Below are 24565 nucleotides of genomic sequence, written 5' to 3' on the forward strand. Positions count from 1 at the left end.
TCTGTGCTTTGGGGCAGTTTTAAAACTTAAAATAATTTTAGAACAGTCAAGAAAGCCAGAGATTAAAAATTTCTTTTTTAACAAAATTTGCACATGTGTATTACCACATATGGAGCTCTTTCCTGTGAGCTTGCTTTTCTCCATAGTTTAGCTATCTGCTTCACTCTTGTAGTCCAGTCTGAAAAAGTGGAGAAAAACAAGTTTAAAAAAATATGATGAATATTAGTAAAGTATTAGTAAAATATATCTGTTCTTTATGAAATATTAGCTCCTTCAAAGTTAAGAAAATCTGAAGTCTATGTAATAAAATTGAAGCCAATAGTTATGTAATGATTAGTTTAATATTATTTAAAAGCATACCTGGGAACTCCTCTTTTAAGTTTGGAAAATTAATATTGGTGTACAAAACAGGTGCTACAGTTGCCATTTCACCAAGTGCTTCCTCTTTTTCCCATTTTAGTGTGCTTCTCTGTGCGTTAGACATAGTATCACCTTCATTTTCCAGTGGTGTAGCAGATGGAACCCAAGAATTGGTTGGATCTCCCATTACTGCATTAAAAGCTGTGTTTTTATCTCTGAGAAAGCAAAACAAAATAGTTCATTAATTTTCATGTACAGGAGTATATTGTGCAAACATGTTAAAACATTCACCTCAAAACTGCTAATGGTTCTGGTTATTGTACAATCTGGGTAGAGAAGAACTCAGAACTAAGTTGATTTATCATTTTACCTATGCAGAATTTTGATAAATATCAGAGTTCTCAATTTGACTTACCTAGTGTCTGTGTAAGGTGACTGTGGTATAGTAGAAAAAGTGCCTAATCCACCTCCAGGAACCAAAGATGTATGTGGGAGATGGGGATTTGGTCCAATGAGGCCATTCATAAGTTGAACTCTTGGAAATGCATTCTCTCCTTTAAAGAAAGGGTACAGATACAAAATTGAACACTGGCTACCACCCCTTGGACAACCTCTAATACTCTATATAAGAAAAGTGTATTTTAAAGTGTAATTATAATGCTTAACAGTGTTTCTGTGTTTCTAAATATGATTTCACAGTACTAAACAAAACAATTTAAAGGTGCTTTATCTGTAGTATCAGACATATACAATATCAAACATATAAAATTTCAATTCTGTGCAAAAGATAGAAGATATTCAGGGTTTTCCTATGCTTAAATACTTTTGCCTCTGATCATTGCAGTGTTTTGCAGTCTGAAGATATAGTTATATAGTTCCTGAAGGAGACAAATGAGAACCATTCTTACATTAACATTTATGTTTATCATGCTTATTCTGAGGGATGCAATTAAATAATGGAATGAAAATTCCCTTCCATACTGTCAAAGTAAACCAAAATCCTCCCCGACTGCCCCTCACAAGAATCTCTGTGAAGATTATAGTATAATTAGCTATAGGTCTCATACTATTACAGCGTTAGTTTGGCAGACTCTTTGTATCCCAGTGATTCTGCTATCTCGCTTTCTACACTCAGAGAGAACTGATGAGTGCCAAGATATGGAAGTGATTAAAAACAGTGGAGATCTGTAATTGCTGGTACCCATAATGTATCACAGAACTGTAGTGTTAGAAGTATTGCAGCTTTCTGTACTAAAAGAGAGAGAGAGAGAGAGAGAGAGAGAGAGAGAGAGAGAGAGAGAGATCTATTCACCACCATCCTGAGAGATAGTATCACTGAGGAATAAATGTATCTGTCTTGACTCTTTAGATGTAACCATCTCTGAAAACACAACAGAAATAGGGGGAAAGTCCTGTTTCTAGACTTCAGGCTAGTGATTCTGTACCCCTGCACACAACCATGTACCCAAAGGGTCTGTGGTTCCCTCTGCCATCAGAGCAGAACAGTCATTCACTGATAGATACCACTCAGTACAAAGTATGGTGCCCTTTGCCGGCTACAGATGTAGAATCACTATAAATGTCAACTCTGCCCCAAATGAGACATATCTAGCTAGTGTAACAAAGAGACACATTTACCTTCTTGGGATATACCATTTTACTGATACAAAAAAAGTGAGAATGACACGAATTAATGATAAATGTTATTGTAACTTCTGATTCTACGCACAGTTAGGTGACAAACTATCTGCTATCATACTGCTTTATTTTTGAGGAAAAAGCCCAAACCAAAAAACAGCAAACCTTGATTGTGCAAGTGCATTAACTGTGGTGGTGGAGGTTGTGGCAAAGCAGCTGACTGGGTAGCTGCCGGACTCAGTACAGCAGTAAACAGATCTTCAACATCCTTTCCTCCCAGTTCTGAAAAACACTGGACATGAGTCTACAGGTTTGGCTGTGTATAGTCAGATTTTTAAAAGGACATAAAAAGCAAGAGAACATACCTGGAATCTTGTACAATTTACCAAGAATTGCACCTGGACAAAGTAAAAGTAATATAAACGTTAACAACCACAATTCCCTGTTCTTATATCAAATGTCTGCAACAAATTAGCTTCAATAACTGCTACTGCAAAGCACATCTAAAAATACAATCTTCTCAAATGATAGGACATTGGTGCAGGAGGAACATTTACCATCTGTGACCATCTTGTCCAGCTCAGGGCTCAGGATTCCATCCAACTGTTCTTCACTCAATGGCCGTGAACTCTGGTTAATGCTTTGCAGAGGCAGAGAGGAGGGGTCATCAGAGATGGCTCCGATATCTAGCCCAGCTGAAGGGAGAAAGTGTATGGTTTTAACTAAAAATATATGGATGCCTCTTGGCTTCTAATTTAACAACATGCTTCAAAAAATAAGAGGAAGCACATTTTTTCTATAAGGTATCCAGCTAAACTTAATAATATGTATTCATATTTAGCCAGTTTGAAAAACAGGAGTATCATGAGGTCATCCAAATGATTGTAAGTCATACACTTCTCAGATTTTAAGAACTAAGCAGCAACAAAATGATTGTACAATTTAGTTTATCTCAAAAGGTGACTGAGATATTTTAAAGTTGGGGGCAGGGGTGGCAAAAACAAAGATAATCAGTAAATAGGAGCTGATGTGTGTACCGTGAAACCATTTCCAGGACAGTTACAGGAAAAAAGAAGCTTATTAACATAAGATGGATCTGGATGTATTTACACAGAATTTGACAAAGTGCTTTAGGCTGTAATTGTGTACATACTAGGTAGTAAATCCTGCTGAAGTCAGTGGGAGTTACTTCTGAGTAGGCATATACAAGATTGCATTTTAAACTGATGACTAAAATAAGCTGCTAGGGCCAGAAATGGTGTGTTATAAAGCCCCTTCTTTGAAGGTCTTCAGAAAGCTCTGAAGATGCACCTGTTTTTGCTGCGCTTCCTGTAGTGCCTTGGGTAGCTTATTTACAATTTCTATTTTATTTATCAATATTGATAATCTCAGCTCTTATGGATTTTTTTATTGAATATGTATTTATTTTGCATGGTTTTTTTCTTGTACACTGCCTTGATTGGGTTCCATCCTTAAAGGACGCCAATTTGTTTAAACTAAAAAAAAATCCTCTTACCCCATAAGATGCTGAGTTTTACTACTTTTCCTAATGATGGACAGCACTTGCTGAAGAGACACCAGGCACAATGGGAAGCACCAGAGACTTCTGATTAAGAACACCACAGTGGGAAGCATAAAATACTTCTGCTTTGGTGTTAAGGAGACATACATCTTTAAATCTCTTTTGACTTTTAGCTCTGGATAAACACATTCAATACTAAGCAAAAACTGACACACTGGCCTTTCCTCCTAAAAACTCTAGAACAAGCCAACTTGTAGTAGCTGTTGGCCAAAATGGGCTTCCCCGGGAGGTGGTTGAGGCCCCATCGGTGTGGGTGTTCAAGGATAGGCTGGACGTCCACATGGCGGGCATGTCGTGAGCGGAGCCAGCTGGTGCCGGAGGTCAGACTAGATGGCCCGGGAGACCCCTTCTGACTCGCTCTGTTTTCTATGTTTCTAAAATGTCTTGGAGCTTAAAACTGCCTCTGATAATTCACTGCACTCTCCCAGTTGCAGCCCTTCCTTCTTGTCCCAGCATACGGTCTGAAGGCGCATAAGGCATCTACCAGACCAACTAGGGACTGCACGTAGCCACCCTGAGTTCCACAATGGGAGAAAGGTGGAATATAAATTAAATGAATGAATGAATGGAATTCTTCCTCCTTTATCTATTCTCTCTCTTCTCCAGATTGTTCTTCCTAGATTAGAACCTTTGATTTTTTGTTTTCTAGCATAGGCACAGGCAACTTTCTGGGGCATGGGCACACTTGGTAATTTTAGAGACTGTCCTGAATACCTACACAAAATGCCTACCTTGGAAGGTATGAAAAAGACAAGCAACATGGCCAGTAGTCTGAGTACAAAGCAGAACTGGGTCCTGAGCTTCAAAACATTAAACAACTCTTTTAAATCTACACTTTACAGACCTACTAGAGAGTTATTCCATGGCATTTCCAAGCATTTTTTTAAAGTGGGAGCAGTACAATGAAGAGTGGTAGGGTGGGCACCTGGCATCAATGGGCTCCAATCTGAGCTGTGACTTCAGACTCCCCTTGCCAGTACAGTGTCTGTGTACTCAGTTCCTCCCTGTGACTGGTAAACATGATATCCTTATTCCTGCTAGCACATCACAAAGCATGACTGGAATTAAATATTTCCTTGTGCTAGAGTGGGCAATGAAAAAGGCTGGATTCCACTTTCCCATGTGGCACAGCATGGCACTGTTGCATCAGGCCAATTGGGTGAGTTTTATTCAATTAGCTTCACAGAGGCGTGAAGCCCTGGATGCCTATTCTTGATCTTACCCTTGACCAATCTACACGACTATGATAAGAGACATGTAATGCTTTATATAGCACATAGCAGAAGGAAATATGTTGTTTTGTATGATGAAATATGCACACGCGCACATACACACACACACACAAATCCAGGACATTGTTATTCTCAAGATTTTTTTAAAATCTCAAACTTTACTAGGTGCTCTGCATAGGTAGGCATTTAAAACCGCTTCAGATGCTGTACACAATGATAGTGCAAAATAAAAGTATTTTTAGGGACATGGTTGAAGAACCATAAAATTTCACATGCACATTTTTTCCAGCTGAAACCACTAGGAAAGGTGACTACTTCTAATCACAGATCACCCACTGTTTATTTCCTTACCAAAAGGGGAAGATGAGTTCTCAACCTGGAAAGTGCATAAATCAAGACCTACAGGATCCAAACCAGATAAAATGGATGATTATAACAAGAAGGGAAAAAAAGAGTGAAGAAAGCAAGAAAGAACATAAACCAAAAGTACATACAGCTCCATGCTGAAATAGTACATTGATATGACAGGCACCAATAGGATTTGAACAAGTTATCCCCATAGCAATAAAGCAAAGTGAAAAGTAAAATAAAGGGAAGATGTATTGATCAAAGCAAGAGATAAGAGTCCTTTGCTAGAAGAAACCTGTTTATGACATGACAAATATACATATAAATAACTAGTTGTATATAACTGAGAACATGATACAGGATGACAAATCGTAACAAATTCATGAAGCTAATTAGAATTTCAATAGGGCCTACCTGAATGGTCTCCAGATTTCACTAAATCTTCAGAGAAAATTCCAAGAATATCATCATCAGTGTTCAGTACAAGGGCAGCTAATGGGTCATCAGGGGTACCTAAAGAGAATAGACACCTTACACTTAAGTATCATAACAAAATCTGACAGCAGAAATGTCAATATTTAAAAGTAGGGGAACATTTCAGCATCCCAGTACACTGTCACTGATCTAATGTGGATATTAATTAATGAAGGAACTCCAAAAGGGCACTACATTGTGAAACCAATGAATTACAACTTTTCAGGAAATTCACCTGTAACACCTATGACTGGAATCAGGACAATGGACTTTTACTGTAATATGACTAGGTTCATATGACACAATAATCCATTGAGGGTGACAAGTGATGTTGAGTGTGTGAACATGGACCACCTTCTGAATGGTGGCTTGTTTGTGGACAACAAGCCAACTAACAAACCCATAATTTATTTTAAGGAATGTTATGCCTACAGTGGTTTGTCATGTTGGCCAAATGCAGACAACCAACACCATTGTGGGTCCAAAAAAGTGGCAAGTTAGTGCTCATGACAACAGCAAAAACCTCTTGCACTCTTGGTGAGACTGCCTGGACCGCCACAAGTGACAGCCACCCCATGGAGGCCTAACTGACTTGGTAAAGTGATTGTCACTGGTGGGGTCCCCGGCCATAATTGCAAACATTTTTGCTCACTACACCCCCCACAACTGCCAAGCTCCTGTCAAAAACAAACAAAAATCTCCACTCACTCTCTTCTCACACAAAGGGACTTCAGATGCAATTACTCTCTAATTGATGTTAACTAGGAAATATCATGAAAACCCTATACACAATAAATTTAGGGAACACTTCTCCATTAAGAAATGGGCTCAAACAATCACATAAAATAATTCTATTTTGTATTGCTCTTTGCTGTTCCTTCAATTCCTCCCAAATATTTACGTTCAGTAACCCCCCCCCCCCCCGCCCCGCAAACCAATCTTCAATTCATGGCCTTTACCAAAGGGCACAGAAGTATTTCTATGTTTGTATACCTTGAGGTCCAGATTTTGGTGGAACTGGAGTTGATGTTGAGCTAAGAAGTGGATCTGAAGATGGATCTAAGAAGTTTGTGTTCAGATTTGTTTTGCTTGAAATGTTAAGGCTTTCTTCACATAAATTATCTAAACTTGGTTTACTTTGCCTGCTGGTATCCAGAAGATCTTTTCCAAAGAAAGCTTCCTGCATTAAAAAAACGTTTTCAACTTTTTATTAAAACTCTTTCATAGTCTGCAGAATTCCTCATATTAGATCATAGAAATATGAAATTTCATATTGATTTTTTAGCACAGAGAACTGATTTTCATTAGTTTTCTTCTCTTCACTTGTTATAGAGCAGGAAAAAAAATCAATTCATTAAAATACTGAATTTTATACATTAAAGTTGCTGAAGGTAATTTGTTGTCCCCTTTATTCTGATTTGAAGGTTTAGATCTTAAGTGAATGGAAGGAAGGTTTCCAGTTTGGCTTGAGACCCTTTTCTCTGAACATGTATACATATTGTTCAGGAGTCCTGCTTGTCCTCCCAAGAAATTTTGTGGGTGTCCCTGGGAGATTCAGGAAAGGGAAGAGCACATGAAAATCTTCTGCTTCAAACTTCATTCCATTCACTTATCTTGGGATACAAATTAAAGAGTTAATTTTATTTCAATCACATACAGGAAAAAGTTGTATGTCATTGCTTCTTTGCTCACAAAGCAGCATCTGTGTATAAGAACTTCAAAATGTGTTGTTCTTAGCAAAAGCAAATAATTTCAGCTGAAGGCATCAAAATTTAATGAATGCATTAAGACAGTCACGTTGCTCCTTGCAACTGAAGTTCTTCCAAGTGGTCATTGGTGAAATTACACATAGGAGTTTTGAGCCTGTGCTGGACCTTGCTTTGGGAAACTTCTATAGCTGAAGAATTTTGTTGGGAAGCCTTCCTCCACTCTCCTAGGACTTATGTCTTTGGTTCCCACCTATTCCCCCAGTTCCCTTTGAGACCTATTCTGGACTTGGTACCAACATCAAAATCATCATGGACATGGAAACAGGGACAGTGGGTAGGAGGGTTATGTAAATCGTAGAAAAGCAGGGGCGGTGGGAGGGTTATGTAAATCGACTGATGAACATTCAGTGGATGAACACCAGTTACAGCTAAACAACCTGACTTCCTTCTTTATGGTCTCTATGTGTTACATGTATGGGTAACAAGCTGACTCACTGGAGATGGATCAGTGTCCTTACTTCTCATGTTCTTATATTCTTAGTTCAAAGATAAAAACTGCACAGCTGAGGAAACAGTCATTAAGATGACAGTGGCAGGCAACTACGCTGCAGCAGTTGCAACTGCAATGAAGCATAGCACAGGTCCAAATGCTATCAAAGTAGTGGTGGTGCTAGTACAATGTACCTTTATCTGTCCAGAGAACTCCATCCCAGCTAATTCATAAGCCTAAGAGGTAGATCTGTGGGAAGAAGCAAGGAGTCCCCTCTAGCACATAAAAAGTCAAGGTGACTGGCAAAACCACTCTGATCTGGCCTGATCAGATACTCCTTTTTGAAATCAATATTTGAAGGGCCACTTTATTCCTATGAGAAATCATCTAAGGGGAGTCTACCCAAACACTTAAGCAATATGAGCAGACTACCACCATGCATGCCTTCTCTGCGGTGGCACCCCAACTGTGGAATGCGCTCCCTAGAGAGGTCCGCCTGGTGCTGTCATTATATGTTTTTTGGCACCAGGTTAAGACCTTTTTATTTGATCAATATTTTAATATGTATTAATTGGATTTTTTTGTTTGTATTTTATTGGATTTTCAGCCAGCATGGAATAGTTAATTTATTTGATTCTGATTAATATTGTAAGCCGTCCAGAGACGGAAGTAATGGACAGCATACAAATTTTATAAATAAATAAAAATAAATAAATATTTCATAAAGACTCTGAAAGAGATACAGAAGTTTACCGTAAAGATGCACTGAGACCATGGGAAAGCAATTTGGCTTATGTGTTTTTATGTTATATTTTCTTGTAAAGTGTAAGTATTAGGAAATTGGAAGGAAATGTATTATTTGTGTTTAAGTGCGTAAAAGCAAGAAGAGACTGTTTAAAACCTATTTAAAAATAAGTTTGGAATGATAAAGCATTTTAAAGCAAGTGCTTATGGTTCAAAATATTAACAGTTTATTTACTATGTACAAAAAATAATTTTAGGCAGCATGCCATACATAGTAACAGAAGTACCTGCAAGTATGCTGGGAAGATCTCTTCAAGTTTGTTTTTCCTCTTTCTGTAACGTTTTTTAATTTTTTCTGTATTTTCAGAAACAGTTTCATCAACAGGTGTATCTGGTAGCTGTTCACTCCAACCTAGAAATATAAAACAAGCACAAATACATGATTATTCCGTCCTTCAACTGCTTGTTGCACATTCATTTTTTTCCTCATTTACAACAAGATTGTTAAGAAAATAGAACCACAGAGCTGTAAGAAAACAGAAAATTTCAGAGATGAAAAATTTGGTGAAAAGAATGTGATGTTTTCTTGAAGTCTTCAAATATGTAAATGAAATTAAACCCAAGACAACAAAACATTTTTCTCACATTTACAATTACTGGCTTGAATCAAGAGAGATACACATTCAAAGAAGATGCAATTTTTTGTCTTGTACAGAAAATTAACTGCATATATATCTATGTCTGCAATACTTGGTAACAAAGACTATGTTTCACTGATGACAGATGCTAATATTAAACAAATAAAACTTGTTAGTGAACTAAACTCCTTGTATGGAAACTTAATCTATGTATTTTGAGGTTTCAGTAATTCTCATTGTATGATCATATTCTGATCAGCTGGGCTGTTATTTGTCTCTTGTCAAGCAATTGATAAAGTGTGAAAAGTGCTATTCAACTATTGAAATGACACCTGAATGTACTTAGCACCTTCTCAGGTGTTAAGGAAATATCTGCAGGCATAAGGTACAAAACCCACACAACAGCAGCTACATTCAGAAAAACATTAGCAAAGAAATATTTCTAGCAGAGTAAGAGGAATTCTTTGTTCTAATTAGGAACATTATATTAAGGAACACCAATTGGAGTATCATATACCAGTAGTGTCCAATTTTAAACCAAGTTTATTGATTGATTTATTAAACTTGTATTCCTCACTACTAGCCTGATAGGTCTATTACTAGTTACATTAATATGGCTTTCATGAAGACAAATATTATTAGTATTTTATTAGCTATTAAAAGATTTTTATCAGTTAACACCAAAAAGTTGCTATAAGTTGCTAAAGGTCTTGCATTCAATACCAGGTTAACCCGTCTAAATGCAGGAGTGAACTTTAAGTCAAAAACAAGTCATATGACCTTCTAAGTACACAACTGCATACAGTTCTTCAGGAATGACTATGAGTTTTATGACTCTTTGGGCAATGTTAAAAATACAGATATGGAAAAAATAATTTCAATAATATTATAACAAATCTTAACATAATTGGAATGCATGTTGTGATAGTGACAAGACAATGCAAGATAGATCACTACATTACATTAAGGGTTGAAACATTTAAGTAGCACCCACTTTCATCTCTGCAAGGAATCTGTTCAGATACAGAACCGGAAGAATCCTTCCTGGAGAGAGATCTCTTTGTTTTTCCCTGTCCTGTACGACTCCGCTGGCGTACCATAAATCCACCAATGCCTGTAAATACACAAATTATGTTCTTTAAGTTCTTTGAATTAAAAGAAACATGCTGGGATTTAGCTATATTTCAGATATACTGTCATTCACACACATGAAAACACTAAAAACCACTTTTAAATGTTGAAGCGGAAATAGGCATACAGTATACATTTAGTGAGCACTTGCTTTTACTTCCTAATGTGCCAGATAGTCTTTTTACACTGTGAGGAACTCAGTGACTCAGACACATGTTTCTGAAATATATATATAACAAAAATGTACACATCAGTTCCTCACACACTATATGGTAGAAGTAGGTATTGGCTAAATTTGTAGCATGTACCTCTTGCCGTAAAACATTAATGAACCAAGGGTTTTGTTGTAGACACGTTATCCTTAATCTTTTGTGCAGAAATAAAACTTTGCAGAGCAACCTCAAATATTACACAGGAATGAACATTTCATCCCATTTGCTTTGACACAGGGCAGCAACTTTTCTTCTACCACACTTTTGCATTAATTATAGTAGTAATTATTTTCAGTTCATCAGCTGAACTGCTACTGAAAAATAACAGGCACCTGTAGGAGCATACACTTCAGGTAGCTCTGCTTCTGTCTGTATAGAAGAACACAGCCTATTTGGGAAATTGTTAGTGATTTTGGGCACTCCTATGGAACTTTCTTAACAGAAGGCTATTTGCTGAAGAAATGAAGGCGCCAGTGATCTTCACATGGAAGAACAATCTAAGACTTTCAAAATTTAGAGATGCCGGGTATTGCAAACTTCCAACTTATTCCACAATAAATATTGTATTTCATTTGTCTCTTTTGAATAAAAATAGGTACCAGTTACAGAAGCAACGTAACACAGGGCTGACCATGCGCACCAATACATTACTGTTTAAAGGAAGAATATTCAGGTTCACCACAGTACTGGAAATAGAAAAAGGACAGTAAGGATGTTCTGCAGCACTAAAACAGCTTAATTCTGTTTTCTGTGGAGTTCTAGCCACATCTGCAGGTGGCTGCACCAAAGGGGAAAGACTGCTGCACTCTTCTTTGCAGAAGTTCAGGCCAGTTCAGAGCAAAGAGGTGACCGGAGAACAGCACACCATAGTGAGGTGTGACAAGGTGATCCCCTGCTCAATATTACCTTCTTAGAGAAGAATCAAAGCTGCACTGCAGTGGGTTTACCCTGCCATGGCAAGAATATTGCCCTCCCACAACCGATGCCTGAGGTAGGGTACAATCATTATTCTACTGTCTATGAAGTAAGGGGAAAGGAGAGAGAAAAAACCAGGAAAAAAAAGAAAAGAGGGGAACAGGAACAACAACTGGACAGAGAAAGCAGTTCAAGGCTGCTTCTTAGTCAGGGGGAGGAGCAGATGGAGCAGGGAACCCTTTATCTCAAGTGGCTTTCTCAGCTTTCTGTTATCACAGGAAGGAAATTTCCTGGTTTTGGAACATTCCTCAGTTTGTGTCTAGAGAAATAAATAAAAACTATCACCAACTACACTAATACTAACACTCCAATTAACCCTCTAACATTTATCAACAAGAGCCAGCTACATTTTTGATGAAGTATCACACCGCTTCCTGGATATATTCAATGTGGGGTGCTGGAATAGTTATTACCAATGCTTCCCTAAGAGAACTCAGGGACCTAATATAGTTCTTTACCCATAGTTGGTTATAATAGCCATATGGTAGGATACCCATTAGTCGTGCCAGCAAGACATAGATCTTTCCAGAACGCTTTCAGCAGCCTGCACTAGCAGCTTGTATCCATTTAGCCCAAAGGATCTCAACCTGAGATGCTTGCACCTCCGGGGGGGGGGGGGGGGGGATGACAGAGAGGAAGACTGTGTTGCAATTCACCAAAACTGGCATATCTTGAAGGTTTTTTTTTTTGCCAAAATTATCCCAATAATACAATTATTTATGATTATTTTGCTTGCATTTGGATTCAGTTATCTTTCGTCAATCAAGACAAAATCTGAGAATCCCCTTAATGCACAGCAAAGTTCCATATTTTGACAAAATTGTGAATAAGAAGCAGGAACAAAAAGTCATTGAATTTTATGTTCCCAACTGGAATTGATTTCACTGTTTAAAAATTTTCTAATTGTTCAATATATATTTGAATGTTTTGCACCAAGTTAAAAGCTTATATTTTTTTAGTTCAATTTGTTCATCCACAGTACTCTATGTGGTTCAATTTGTGGTTCAAAAATTGGAAATGTAACTTTTTCATCTTCAAATGTGACATTTCTTTGGTAGGGGATGTGAACATAAATCATTTTCTAGGGTGCAGGGCATAGAAAAGGTTAGGACCATTTGGGAGTTGGAAATCCAATTGCCAGTTCTGTGGTCGAAGCAATGTCTCCAACTTTGGAGCTGGGAACATGAAAGAGAGACTGTCTAGGGATCATAAGATTGCTCCCTAAAAATTTACATAAAATCAACACATATAATGGATATGCAAACATTTGGAACATGTATTTTACCAGGTCTGTAAGGCTTTCTTTTTCTCTTTTTTATCCCCTCATTTCCTTCTGCCCCCTTAGGATCATCATCTGGAGGTTCCCTTTCAGGGCTTGTGTCTGATTTTACTTCACAATCCATGAGATCTCCTTCTGATTAAAAACAACAACAAAAACAAAATTACAATCAAACTACACTGCAATTATCATTGTATCTTATACATTTTGACCCCATCTCTCAAGCAGAAGATAACCAAAGGAAGTGAATGACTTTTCTAAAAAAAAAAAAAAAAATAAGCATATTTAAAATCACATACAAATTTAACAGAAATGAAAACCCTCTAAAGTAGTAAAAGGAGACTAACAAAATCTAAAATCAAATACCATTTAGCCCTACAGAAAAATCTTCATTGGGAAGCATGTTCCACAAATGGTCAGGTCTAGGGAGTTCCAGTACTACAAGAAAAAGAACCCTGTCCCACATTGTTGCCCAACTGCACCTGAAATGATGGAGGAATACTAAGCAGAGCTTCCAAATGAGGTCTCAGTTGGTTAGGCAAACTCAAACTCTGTCCTGCAACAGCAGGTGGTTGGACTCAATGGCCTTCATGGCCCCTTCCAACTGTACTATTCTTGATTCTATGATACAAGGCCAGGTAGTCCTTCAGTTACCATAGAACATGTACTTTAGTTCTTAAAAAACCAAACCAGTAATTTTAATCGGGTCCAGAAACAAACTAGTAGCCAGTGCAGTTCTTTAAGCACTGGCAGGATACATTCTCTTTTATACATATCAGTTATCGGCCTTCTTCTGGTTTTGTTTCATTTTAAGAATTTTTTTCTGTACAATCTTGAAAGACAATCCCCACATAAATTGCATTGCAATAGTCTAGCCTGGATATTACTAGCTATAATCAGGTCCCATTTTTTCAAATATAGTAACTTGCATGCAAGCAGAATTTAACAAAAGATATACAAGCCAAAAAAATACACATGGACAGGCACCCTAATTTACAGGAATGCTACAAGCACCTAATACAGCTTCATTCTAAATTCTATAGATAACCTGAAAGTCTCATCATGCCCATGAATGACAAAAGAGCAGTATCTATATAACGGGGCATTATAAATGTAAGTTAGATGAAGCTACTTGTTTCTATTATTTCATTGTCAATGTTGTATTATCCAATCACTGTTCCTCACAATGGATAAAATATGTGACTTCCCCATCTCTATTATGTAATGTCACCATCTTGAAAATCTAAAATCCCTTTTCAAGTAAGAGTTGTGGGATACTGAGGTGGTTTCGGTTTTCTTTCCCTATACTATGGAGATGCAAACTCATTGCTAACTATTTCTTGGGTGAACATGAAGAGGAATCATGAGGTATTTTCCACTCTCATAATGTATTGTTTAATTGCTTCTGCCAATTAGTGACACAATTCCATTTTTTATTATCTTTCTGCTAATGTGGCCTCTTCAATTAAATTATGCTGGAATCATATACATTTCCATCCCTTGTCCCCTTAACCCATTACTTTAATCTGGCCCAGGCCCAAAAGAAAATTAAGCATAAACACAGACTGCTAGATTGGCTATTATACTTTGATAAACTCAACCACATTTCCCCCTTCATTCAGTGAGTTTTAACAAGAGCAATTCTCTCTTCTTACAGCTTTTGCATGGCAAACCATAAAAAGCAAACAGGTACTAGAAAAAGACATCGCTTTCAAGAGTTGGAGACAGCACTAGTGCACTCTGAAGTATAAATATGCAAACAAAAATACAAGAGGGGAAAATCAATAGCTGTTTGAGACACTAGTACATTATCATCAAGGAATGGCAGAGAAATGACTGCTATAATTTTTTTATCAATAAGGGAAGACAGGTGGTAAAGCAGATGTTTTGCACAGAAGAGGTCTCTAGCATTTCCAGTTTAAAGACATTTGGGAACCTAGGAACACCACTGCCAAGCAGAGGAGACACTGCTGGACACATGAACCAAGGGTCTGAGTGAAAAGCAGATTCATATATACATTCATTTAGCAACTTAATGCAAGATTGCACTTGAATCACCACATCTGAATAATTCCTATCAATAACACCACACTTCTGACATTTGCTACATTTAATGGAGGAAATATTGGATAAGATATTTCTATTTCCCATGTAAACAGATGCATGCCTAGCGTATTTTATGGCTTGTCATCAATTCTTTCTTCAACTCTAGATTTATTATAATATTGTACAATAGTTTACTGGCATTTAGGGTGAAGACTTGTAGTTGTCCACCAAATATTTACAGACATGTATCTTTCTCTCAAACATTAAAAGGGCTCACTGGGAGACATGAGACAGACATATCTGCAATACAATAGTAATCGGCTCATCTAAGCTGTATTCCCCTGAATGATCTCTTCTAAGTAAAATTGATCCACAGCAGTATTACAACACTTTATGCCCCTGTCAAATACATTCACACAAGCACCCATCATAAGACAGACCACAATTATTTCCATTTTCCACTGAGAAAAATGAAACAAATACTCAGAATTTTTCCCAAAGCAATCCCATGAGTCCTTGCTCGAGCCTGCAGGAATTGGCTTGTCTGCGTAATGTTTCCAGAGAGTGCCTAGCTCACCTCCATCATGTTCCCACACCTCTCATTTGTCTCTGAAACCCCATCTTGCCTGCAACTGCTATCTGGCAAATGCTGCTTATCTATAATTGATTATGTTTATTGGGCAATCACCATCCTCTACTGCCATGGAAAAGAGAAGAAACATTTGGACACACAAAAGCCCCCCATATGCTAATGCCCCAAAGAAAACTCCTTGTCACTCACTGACCAACTAGCACTGAAACGTTTTGCATCGAGTACTGCTTTATTTAGAGAAGTGCATGTATTATTCTTCCCTTTTGTTCACCTGGACAATGCCCACTCGCTGCCATGCTGGTTTGTCTTCTAAAACTATTACTGGCCTTAGATCCTGACCACAGTTTTCTTTTTCATTCTCTTTTCTTTGGGAAAGTCTCTACTTGCCTCCACAGGGTCCATGAGCACTCTCTACTTGGAAGAACCTAACACTCACTGCACTTCCATTTCCTGGTGTTGATACTGCTCTTTGGAAATACTTCAGCAGGCAGTCATTTTCTCAACCTGTTCCTGGAAACCTTTTAGGTGCTTCATCATACCACCCTGTCCTCCAGTCTAGCTCAGTAAAGCTGTGCTGTGGTCCCAGAATGACAGCTTTGAGTTCCACTTTTGGATTTACTTTCTTGCTATGAAACCTGCCCCCTGCTCTGACACGATTCTAACATATCCTAGAGTAATAATCAGTATCTCAATAACATACTTTTTCTTTCTCACTCTGCCTCTGCCCTTTCCAGCTCTGAGTCCCACCCCGCACTTTTCCATCTGAACACTGAAGCATCACTGTGCAGTTACCTACACCTCACTTATTTCCCCTCACCCTTGGAAAGCCTTCCTTGAGTTTACATTTTATTTTGCTTTCTCATCAGTGAAACATTCCTCTATTGGAAACATCCTTGTGCTGCTGAACCACTGCTCAGCATTCATTTTCCTGTAACTATAGCATTTATGACTAGGGCAGGCATTTCTGGTCAGGTTTCCTAAGCAATGCATATATATTCTGAGCCTCCAACTCCTTAAAAGAGAAGACTTTGCTGAATTCTGTTTGTTGAAGCCGGCAGGGCATTTTCCCATTGGGCAGCATTTTCCTAGCTTTATTTCTTGGTCTAAAAGTTGATAATGAGTATCTTGTCTACATATTCTGCAGTTGACTGGAGTATTAAGTGGGTGGCTACATCAGTCTCTCCCTAAGCCAAGGAGAACAACTGAGGCACAGGATCTTTTGTTTGAGTCGTATGGAACTTCAGCTGGTTCTCTTTACTAACTCCAGATGCTCTTTGCATGCCTCCCACATCTAAGCAATCTATTGCCAGGAGTTTAGTGCAAACCAGCAAACTTTAATCTTGTTTTCTTTAGTGTCTACTTTGCATTCCCTTCCTTTCCCCCCCTTAATTTGGAAATGCATGGTTATTTTCTGATCAAACATGGCAGTGGCAGGGGGGCGGGCGGGGGTAATTCTTCGTCTCTCTACACAGGCTAGTCTGTTTGGTTATACCTTAACAAATCCAATACAGAGAGAGGTCAGGACATGTGAATGGCTAACCAATCGACACTGGAGACTTGACTATCTACCTACTCTCAGGTGAGTAAATGATAGATGGATGAAATCGTGCATCCTAATTTAGGAGAGATTAAGTAGGGACAAGTGTGGCAGTTTCTAATTGACTGACTGGCTTGACAAACTCAAAACTGCACAGCTCTGGTCCTGTTTCTGTTACTTTCTTCCAGGAACCCTAAAATGGTACTCCGTTACCTAAAGTCCCCAGTGTTACTCATGTGGTGCTTTTCTGTATTCCACAAAACATACTAATTCGGGGCCCAATTCTAACACACTGACAGAAGCTGTTCACTGACATGATAAAGCCAGGGCATCAGAGTAATTCCTCTCTCTCCCTAACTTTTCTATCTTGCTTACTCCCTGAACACAAGAACATAGTTTGCACATTCATGGTGTGAATGTATTGTGTACAGTTCTGGTTGCCAGACCTAAAAATATTTTATAGCTGGAAAAAGTGCAGAAATGGGCAACTAAATGAATGATCAAGGGGCTGGGGCAACCCCACCATGAAAAAGGCTACACCAGCCAAGATGCTTAGTCTAGGAAAAAGGCAAGACGTGCCAGAGGTGCATAAAATGATGCACAATGTTGAGAAAGTAGAACAAGGAGACATTTTTCTCCCCTTCCTGATAATACCTGAACCAAAGTTCATCCCACGAAGCTGACTGGTGAGACAAGCCAAAGGAAGTAGTCCCTCATGCAGCAAATACACTCTGGAATGCACTTCTACAAGATGTAGTGATGCCCACTAATTTGGATGGCTTTAAAAGGTGGCTGGACAAATTCATGGAGAATAAGGCTACCAGCAGCACTTAGTCCTGATGGCTCTATGCTGTCTCTAGTAGGAGAGGCAGCGAGTATACGTCAAGTATCAGTGGCAGTATGCTTAAATACACTAGTTGCTGTGGAACATGAGCAGAGCGATGCTACTGCATGCATATCCAGCTAGGGTTTTCCAGGGGCAGTTGGTCGGCCATTGTGTGACCAGAATGCCGGACTGGATGGGCCACTGTTGTGATCCAGCATGGTTATTTTTATGTTCCGATACAGAAACAAGTGTTCCAACAAGCAGAGACTGACTTAGCACTTCAAGCTCTGGAAGAGATAGGACATCAATACAAAATAAATATTTTGGAACGTATGAGGTAGCTCAGCATTCTGCGGAGCTAGAAATCTTATTTCAGGACAAGATCTCATTGAGTTCCATGCCAGAGGGTGTAGACTACTGAGAATTCTAATAACTTTGACATTGCCTGCAACTAATGCCCCTTTATAAATTGTTTCTATTGTTAACAGGAACATATACACAGAACAACAATCACCTCTACTGTCATCCATCTCACCATCCCTTGAATGTTCTGACTGGATGTCAGGTGGTGTTTGGAGCACAGCCACACTATTCTGGTTTATAATCTTCAACTTGAGCTTTGGCTTTGTCCGTTTTCTTCTTGGTACAACCGGACTGAGGCTCTGTAACTGAGACATCCCCGTTTCTGTCAAACAGACTCCATCCTGAGTGTATGTCTTCGGTGGGTCTATGAAATTTGCATGAACCATAACAGGAATACATAACTTTAATAATTTTGCTTACAAGCACTGTGTAGGACTCTTTTTTGTTCCCAACCTGAAGGAATTTGCAATTAACCTGCTACATGCCAATCTAACACCAGAGCAAGTGAAAGGGCAGTATAACAATTTAAGAAGTAAACTGAAGTTGCTTGAGAAAAAGGCACAGCTTTTCCATTTAGAGTTGAGTTTTTCCTGTTTGATAACAAAAAACATTTTCTCTTTTTGTTTTTCTAAGTACCTGCTGTGAATGATTATTATATTTCTCATATCATTCATATGCCCCTACATAGGTTCTATTCAAACTGAGTCCAAGGATTAAAACAGAAAAGCTGCATTATAAACTGTTGAAATGCTTGAATTATAGGACAAATGTACAGAGAATTAATAAAATATAGAAGCAAAGTACTGCCCCTTGAATAGCCTTAATTTTAGTCAAATCATACTCTCGCATTCTGAAACTGTAGCTAGGGGGGGTTCACAAAACATCTCATCTTGACATTCTGTAATTTTGAGGACTGTTTCAGTTCACTTAAGGTGGTATTTAAAGATAAAAGCTGTTTGATTGATTTCAAAGCACATTTGCAAGTTTATTTTCAAATTTAAACCTTGAAAGAAAAAATCAAATTTAAAATAAAGCAGGTAGTAAGAGGGACTGGGATGACAAAAGATAAAACGGTAAGATAGAGCTATTGATGATATATTCTACAGCCACAGTTCTAGATAAAATAGTGAACTATCAAAGCAGAAAGCATGTTAGATGAAAGGAATCAAGAATTTTAAAAGTTACCAAGTTCTTTAGCTTTTGTTATAATTTGGGCTGCAACGGATGATTCACAGCTTTCAGAGGAAGTCACTGAAAAATAATTTAAAAAATCTATTGGGAACTAAACATTGAAATTAATCTGTATCGGCATATTAATCATTTACTGGCATATCCTTTATAGCTTCTCTTTTTCACACTAATACCCTTGATATTCTTCTGCAACTCTTCACTCGTGCTTGTTTCTGCAGGGGTAACAAAACTGCATTTCTTATTCTGAACATATGAGTCTGATCCACCTTGTGTATGCTGGTACCAGGAAAACAGCAATTTAGGTTCATACAACTAGGCTGGCAGGAGCAGACCTCTATGCCCTCTTTCCCACTCTAGCCCACAAGCTGCCCAGGGCATCAGGGAACTCTGGACTGGAATTAGCTGTGGTATATATAGGTCAGGATCCCAGCCAAATGGAGCCCTTTCTTCCTTGGAAGCCCAATTGCAATTTAAAAAAATAATAAATGTATATCATAACAATGACAATGAAAAGTATCTTTTGGAAGCAGTAAGCATAACCATGAAATGAAATTATGTCCACAATCTTCACTGTAAACAATGGAATGTAAGCCCAGTCCTGTGCATGTGTACTTGGAACAGTGATTCCCCCAATTATCAAGAAAGCTTACACCGAAGTAAGGGTATTTAAGTTTGCAGTATGTATCACACAGTTCTTAAATGAGATTTTATAATGCCTTTTCTTGAACTGTGCACATTGCACATGGAGGAAAAATGGAAATTCTGCATGACTCACTTCCAACAACAATATTGCTTTATTGCATTAAGTTAAAAATAAAGAAAATGTATTGGAGGCTACACATGGTTGTGGAAAACCACAGATCATGGCTATCCTTCCTTTGAGGCTGCTAGATATCAAGGCTATGAGGATATGGAGAAGGGGAGGATTAGTTGCAGTGAATAAAGAGGATGGTAATGTTCTTCCCCTTATAATACTGCCAGGTTCCTCTGTGAGCTATCTCCAAGGAAACGATGTACAGATGGACCCAGGCATTATCAAGGCCAGCATGATCAGAGTTGGAGATGTGGCAATAGCACCAATGTTGCCTGTTCAGAAGTCTCTCTCGGAGAAACCCAAGTGCTGCTGCTAGTCCATTCAGCCTAGAGATTCTTGAACTAGGCATCAGTGGCAGCAGACTATCTATTCCTTGGGGAGGACGGAGGTCCTGTTAGTTGGTGGATCGGGCTTTGGGGAAGGTGAATTGAACCTAGTCCTGAATGGGGTTGCACTCCCTCTTACGGACAAGGTCCCCAGTTTGGGAGTGCTCCTCAACCCAGAGCTTTCACTGGAAGCTCAGGTGGCAGCGGTGGCGAGGAGCGCTTTCTTTCAGCTTCAGCTGATCCATCAGCTGCGCCCCTACCTGGAGTACGACTGCCTGGCGACAGTGACACACGGGTTGGTGACTTCCCGACTTGACTTCTGTAACACGCTCTACGTGGGGCTGCCCTTGAAGACGATCCAGATACTTCAATTGGTTCAAAATAGAGCTGCCAGGCTGCTGACGGGGACTGGGCGTTATGTTCACATGACTCCAGTTCTCCGTCAGCTTCACTGGCTTCCCATTGAAGTCCGGGCCCAATTCAAGGTGTTGGTGATGACCTATAAAGCTCTTAATGGCTTGGGTCCTGGTTACCTGAAGGAGCACTTGCGTCCATATATGCCCGCCCGCCCCTTGAGATCTGTGGGAGAGGCCCTTCTCCAGGAACCCTCCGTGAAAGATATAAAGAGACAGAGTACCCGGAGGAGGGCCTTCTCAGCGGTGGTGCCCAATCTATGGAATGCGCTCCCCAGAGAGGTCTGCCTGGCGCCGTCGTTATTTGTCTTTCAGCGCCAGGTGAAGACCTTTTTATTTAAACGTTATTTTAACTGTCAATATTATTTATTTATTTTATTCTTTGGTCAGGGCAACTTAATTTATACTGTTAAGTTACATTGTTTTATATGATGTTATTTATTTATGTTTGTGAGCTGCCCCGAGGCTTCGGAGAATGGGGCGGCATAGAAGTTCCCTAAATAAATGAATAAATAAATAAGGCAACAGAGCTCAAGATGTGTATGGGGGTCTGCACTACCAGTCCAGCTTGCCCAGCTATTTTCCTCTCCCACAGTTGTCCTGAGAGAGCTCTGGCAATTTGAAGATGCTCTGCATGGACTACTCACGGGACTGTTTTGAATGATGTGTGCATTTGTTCCCCATGGCCATACGCTTTTAGTGAGCAAAGCTGTGTGATCCACCCCACAGGTACAGTGCTATTTTGCATAATGGGAAAGCTACAGGACATAGTATGTAGATGACTGCATTAACACTGCCTGTCATCATCACCGGTTAGGGTAAAAATACACTTTTAGTGGAAAGGCTACACTAAGACTTGAGTTAAGGGAAGTCTATGCAATACGGGTAACAAAACATTGGTAACATTATCTTGAAAGAATAAATCCTTTCATCTCGAAATCATGATACCTGGACTATACTCTTTCTACCCACCCCCACTCTCTGACACTCACTTTCTGTCTCATGCATAGACACACACTCACCTTTCCTACACTGTGTATTTATGGAGACATAAATACACTCGGAACAACATATTTATCCAGCTTTCTTTTAAAATTATTTTGGTTCCCATTACTAATTTTATCATTACAGTGGTAAAAAGCAAGACAAAGGCACAACATGATTTCTCTTAAGCAGTCTCTGCAATTAATTCTGCATTTGCTGCCAGGAGACAGACCAAAATGTTTAAAAAGAAAAAAAAGGCTATCGCAATGCTGCTAGAAACCCCATTAAGAAATGTCTTACCATTTGCTTGTGATATATATGGCCTACACATGGTACAGTCAAAACCACAGTCGGCTGTGCTTTCCACTTCTTCTTCTGTGTTTAAGTTTTGACAAACTGTGTGCATCCATCTGAAAGTTAAATTGAATAGGGGGAAATGGCTAGCTAGACCATTATTAGTTTATACCATATAGGATTCAGACAAGCAAAAAGGACCATTAAATGGGTCTACTTCTTTCAAAGTTGCAGTGGTACAACTACTCCTGAAGAAGCCAGCTTAGGTTTGGGTCTCAGCTGTAAGACCCAACAGCTGAGACTCAAACCAGTGGAGCTAACCACAAAAATAATGGTGGGAGGGTGTGTCTGGTATATTAGCTATGCCTTTCTTCTTCAAAGAATCTCTTTCCATCAGGCAATACATATTTTACAGGAGAGCAACTCCAGTAAAGAAAAAAGGAACTAAATTTGAAGACTCATTTTGGTAAATTAAACCAATATCCTTGCTATACTACACTATGAACAGGTGATTGAAAGATGGAAACAAAATATTAGCAGAAAAGCTGACCTGTCACACTGCCTGCATTGCAGAATGAGCTCTTCCTCGCTGTAATTGCAACAGCAGATTGGACAGGTAGATAAACTTGCACAAGGTGCACACTGTGTATAATTATTTTGCCATTCACATCTCAAACCAGGAGAAGTAGCTCCACAGTGTCTGCACCAAACACACCTGTAAAACACAAGAATGATATAGAATGTATTTATTACATTCCCACATTGCTCAATAATGAAAGATCTTTGACTGAGCTGAGAAAAAACATAAAATACAAGTATAAAGCACAATATAAACCAGACAAAATCAACAGCAGAGGGCAACAGCAACACAAGGATCTAAAAATCACAACTTTTTTTTAAAGCCCAGGACAGTAGAGAACAGATATGCATTTACTTATTCCTGAAATAGGTGAGAGGCAATCCACAACTGGACTGTCACCACTGAAAAGGCCTTCTCACCTCACCTCACCTCACCTCACCTCACCTGGCAGAGAACTTGGACAGGGCATCACATTGCGTTTTAGGCCCAAGAGTCAGACATGACTGGACTTTAATGTCATGGGGAAACCTTTATCTTTTTTAAGTTTCTTCAAGAAATCTAGCCCAAGATGATTGGAGCTTTAAAGGTTAATGCTGCCATTTTGAACTAGGCCCTGAAACAGACTGGCAGCAAGTGCTCTAAGTCACACCCCAAAACTACAAACCAGATTCATTAGGCGGCATGCAACACAATTCAAACAAGGTTGAATACTACTCAACTAAGTGGCCAGTCAAACCATCATCAGTTAACTATTGCTCAATTATGTCTTAGTTGACTGGTCCTCATCCAGTCCATTACCAATTCAGAATATCCATTGCCTTACTGGAATTAGATGAAATGGAAAGAAGCAGATCTGGGCATCACCTGCATATTAATGACATCCTGGTCCACCTTGCTGAATTACCTCTCCTAGAGGTTTCAGACAGATAAGAACAGCATAGAGGATACAACAGAACCCACAGCATACCTCCCACGTAAAATAATCCCACAGCACCATTTTCTGTGACTGACCATCCAGACAGCAGAATTATTCTATAGTACTGCCAGGCCTGAACCCAGAACACCTATCCAGAAAGTTACTGTGGTCAATAATATTAGAAGCTGCTGAAAAATACAACCCTATTCCCAATACTTCTTGTGCCTCTTGCAGCATGCATCATCCCACAGGGTATCCAAGGCAGTTTCTGTTCCAAAATAAAGCCTGATTGAAATACATCTAAAAATCAGTTTCACTTGGCTTAAGTGGTGATATCCTCAGGCCCAAGTAACTGGAAATCCTCCAATAAAACTCCTCCAATAAAAACATTAACAAATAGAGTTCTGGATACCTCCATTACAGAAGAATTGTATTCAATGTTAAGTCCAAATTACGGCTGATGCAAGCAACTTACCTTCAAATGTCTTGCAAAGTTATCATAGTGTGCTATTAAGACTTGAACCAAATATCTGAAACAAAATGCTGAATTGCAACAGGCCCCTAACCACTCAGAAAAGAAGAGCTAGATGAGGCCAAGATACTGCAGTGGTTATAGAAAACCTTTTTTTTTTTTTGCTACCACCAATGCCTCAGAATAGCCTCAATAATTTTCTAATTGCTCATCTTGCTTCATTACCCTTAGCTCTGGTATGTACCAAGATCACACAGTTTCTCTATAAACAGAGAGAACACTTCAACATGATCATGTTAACTGCCTAGGTCATTTCCACACCCCACAGATCAACCAGGGCTTCCACAGGAGTACCAGCCAAACTAGCAAGAAATTTCCCCCAAGTCCACTAGAATTCAT

At 39.0% G+C, this 24565-nt stretch overlaps 1 protein-coding gene across 19 annotated transcripts in view; it reads right to left on the bottom strand.

Moving 5' to 3' along the window:
• KMT2C (lysine methyltransferase 2C) overlaps positions 1–24565 on the bottom strand; it is a 183787-nt gene that overhangs the window by 39280 nt on the left and 119942 nt on the right. For 11 of the 19 annotated variants that reach the window (XM_044424617.1, XM_044424603.1, XM_044424611.1 and 8 more), the window contains 16 exons: positions 22749–22913; positions 22205–22314; positions 19362–19427; positions 18328–18558; positions 12819–12947; positions 10210–10329; positions 8865–8989; positions 6628–6814; positions 5575–5673; positions 5164–5211; positions 2556–2693; positions 2364–2396; positions 2164–2280; positions 776–914; positions 361–575; positions 105–178 (listed from right to left, as the gene is read on the bottom strand). In XM_044424617.1, coding sequence (XP_044280552.1) covers positions 105–178; positions 361–575; positions 776–914; positions 2164–2280; positions 2364–2396; positions 2556–2693; positions 5164–5211; positions 5575–5673; positions 6628–6814; positions 8865–8989; positions 10210–10329; positions 12819–12947; positions 18328–18558; positions 19362–19427; positions 22205–22314; positions 22749–22913 — 1996 coding nt within the window. The remainder of the gene's footprint in view (positions 1–104; positions 179–360; positions 576–775; positions 915–2163; positions 2281–2363; positions 2397–2555; positions 2694–5163; positions 5212–5574; positions 5674–6627; positions 6815–8864; positions 8990–10209; positions 10330–12818; positions 12948–18327; positions 18559–19361; positions 19428–22204; positions 22315–22748; positions 22914–24565) is intronic. The other 8 variants (XM_044424621.1, XM_044424622.1, XM_044424607.1 and 5 more) reach the window with 6 other exon arrangements.

This window comes from Varanus komodoensis, unplaced genomic scaffold, assembly GCF_004798865.1.
Source record: "Varanus komodoensis strain SLA01 unplaced genomic scaffold, ASM479886v1 scaffold15, whole genome shotgun sequence".
Taxonomy (NCBI): Eukaryota; Metazoa; Chordata; class Lepidosauria; order Squamata; family Varanidae; genus Varanus; species Varanus komodoensis.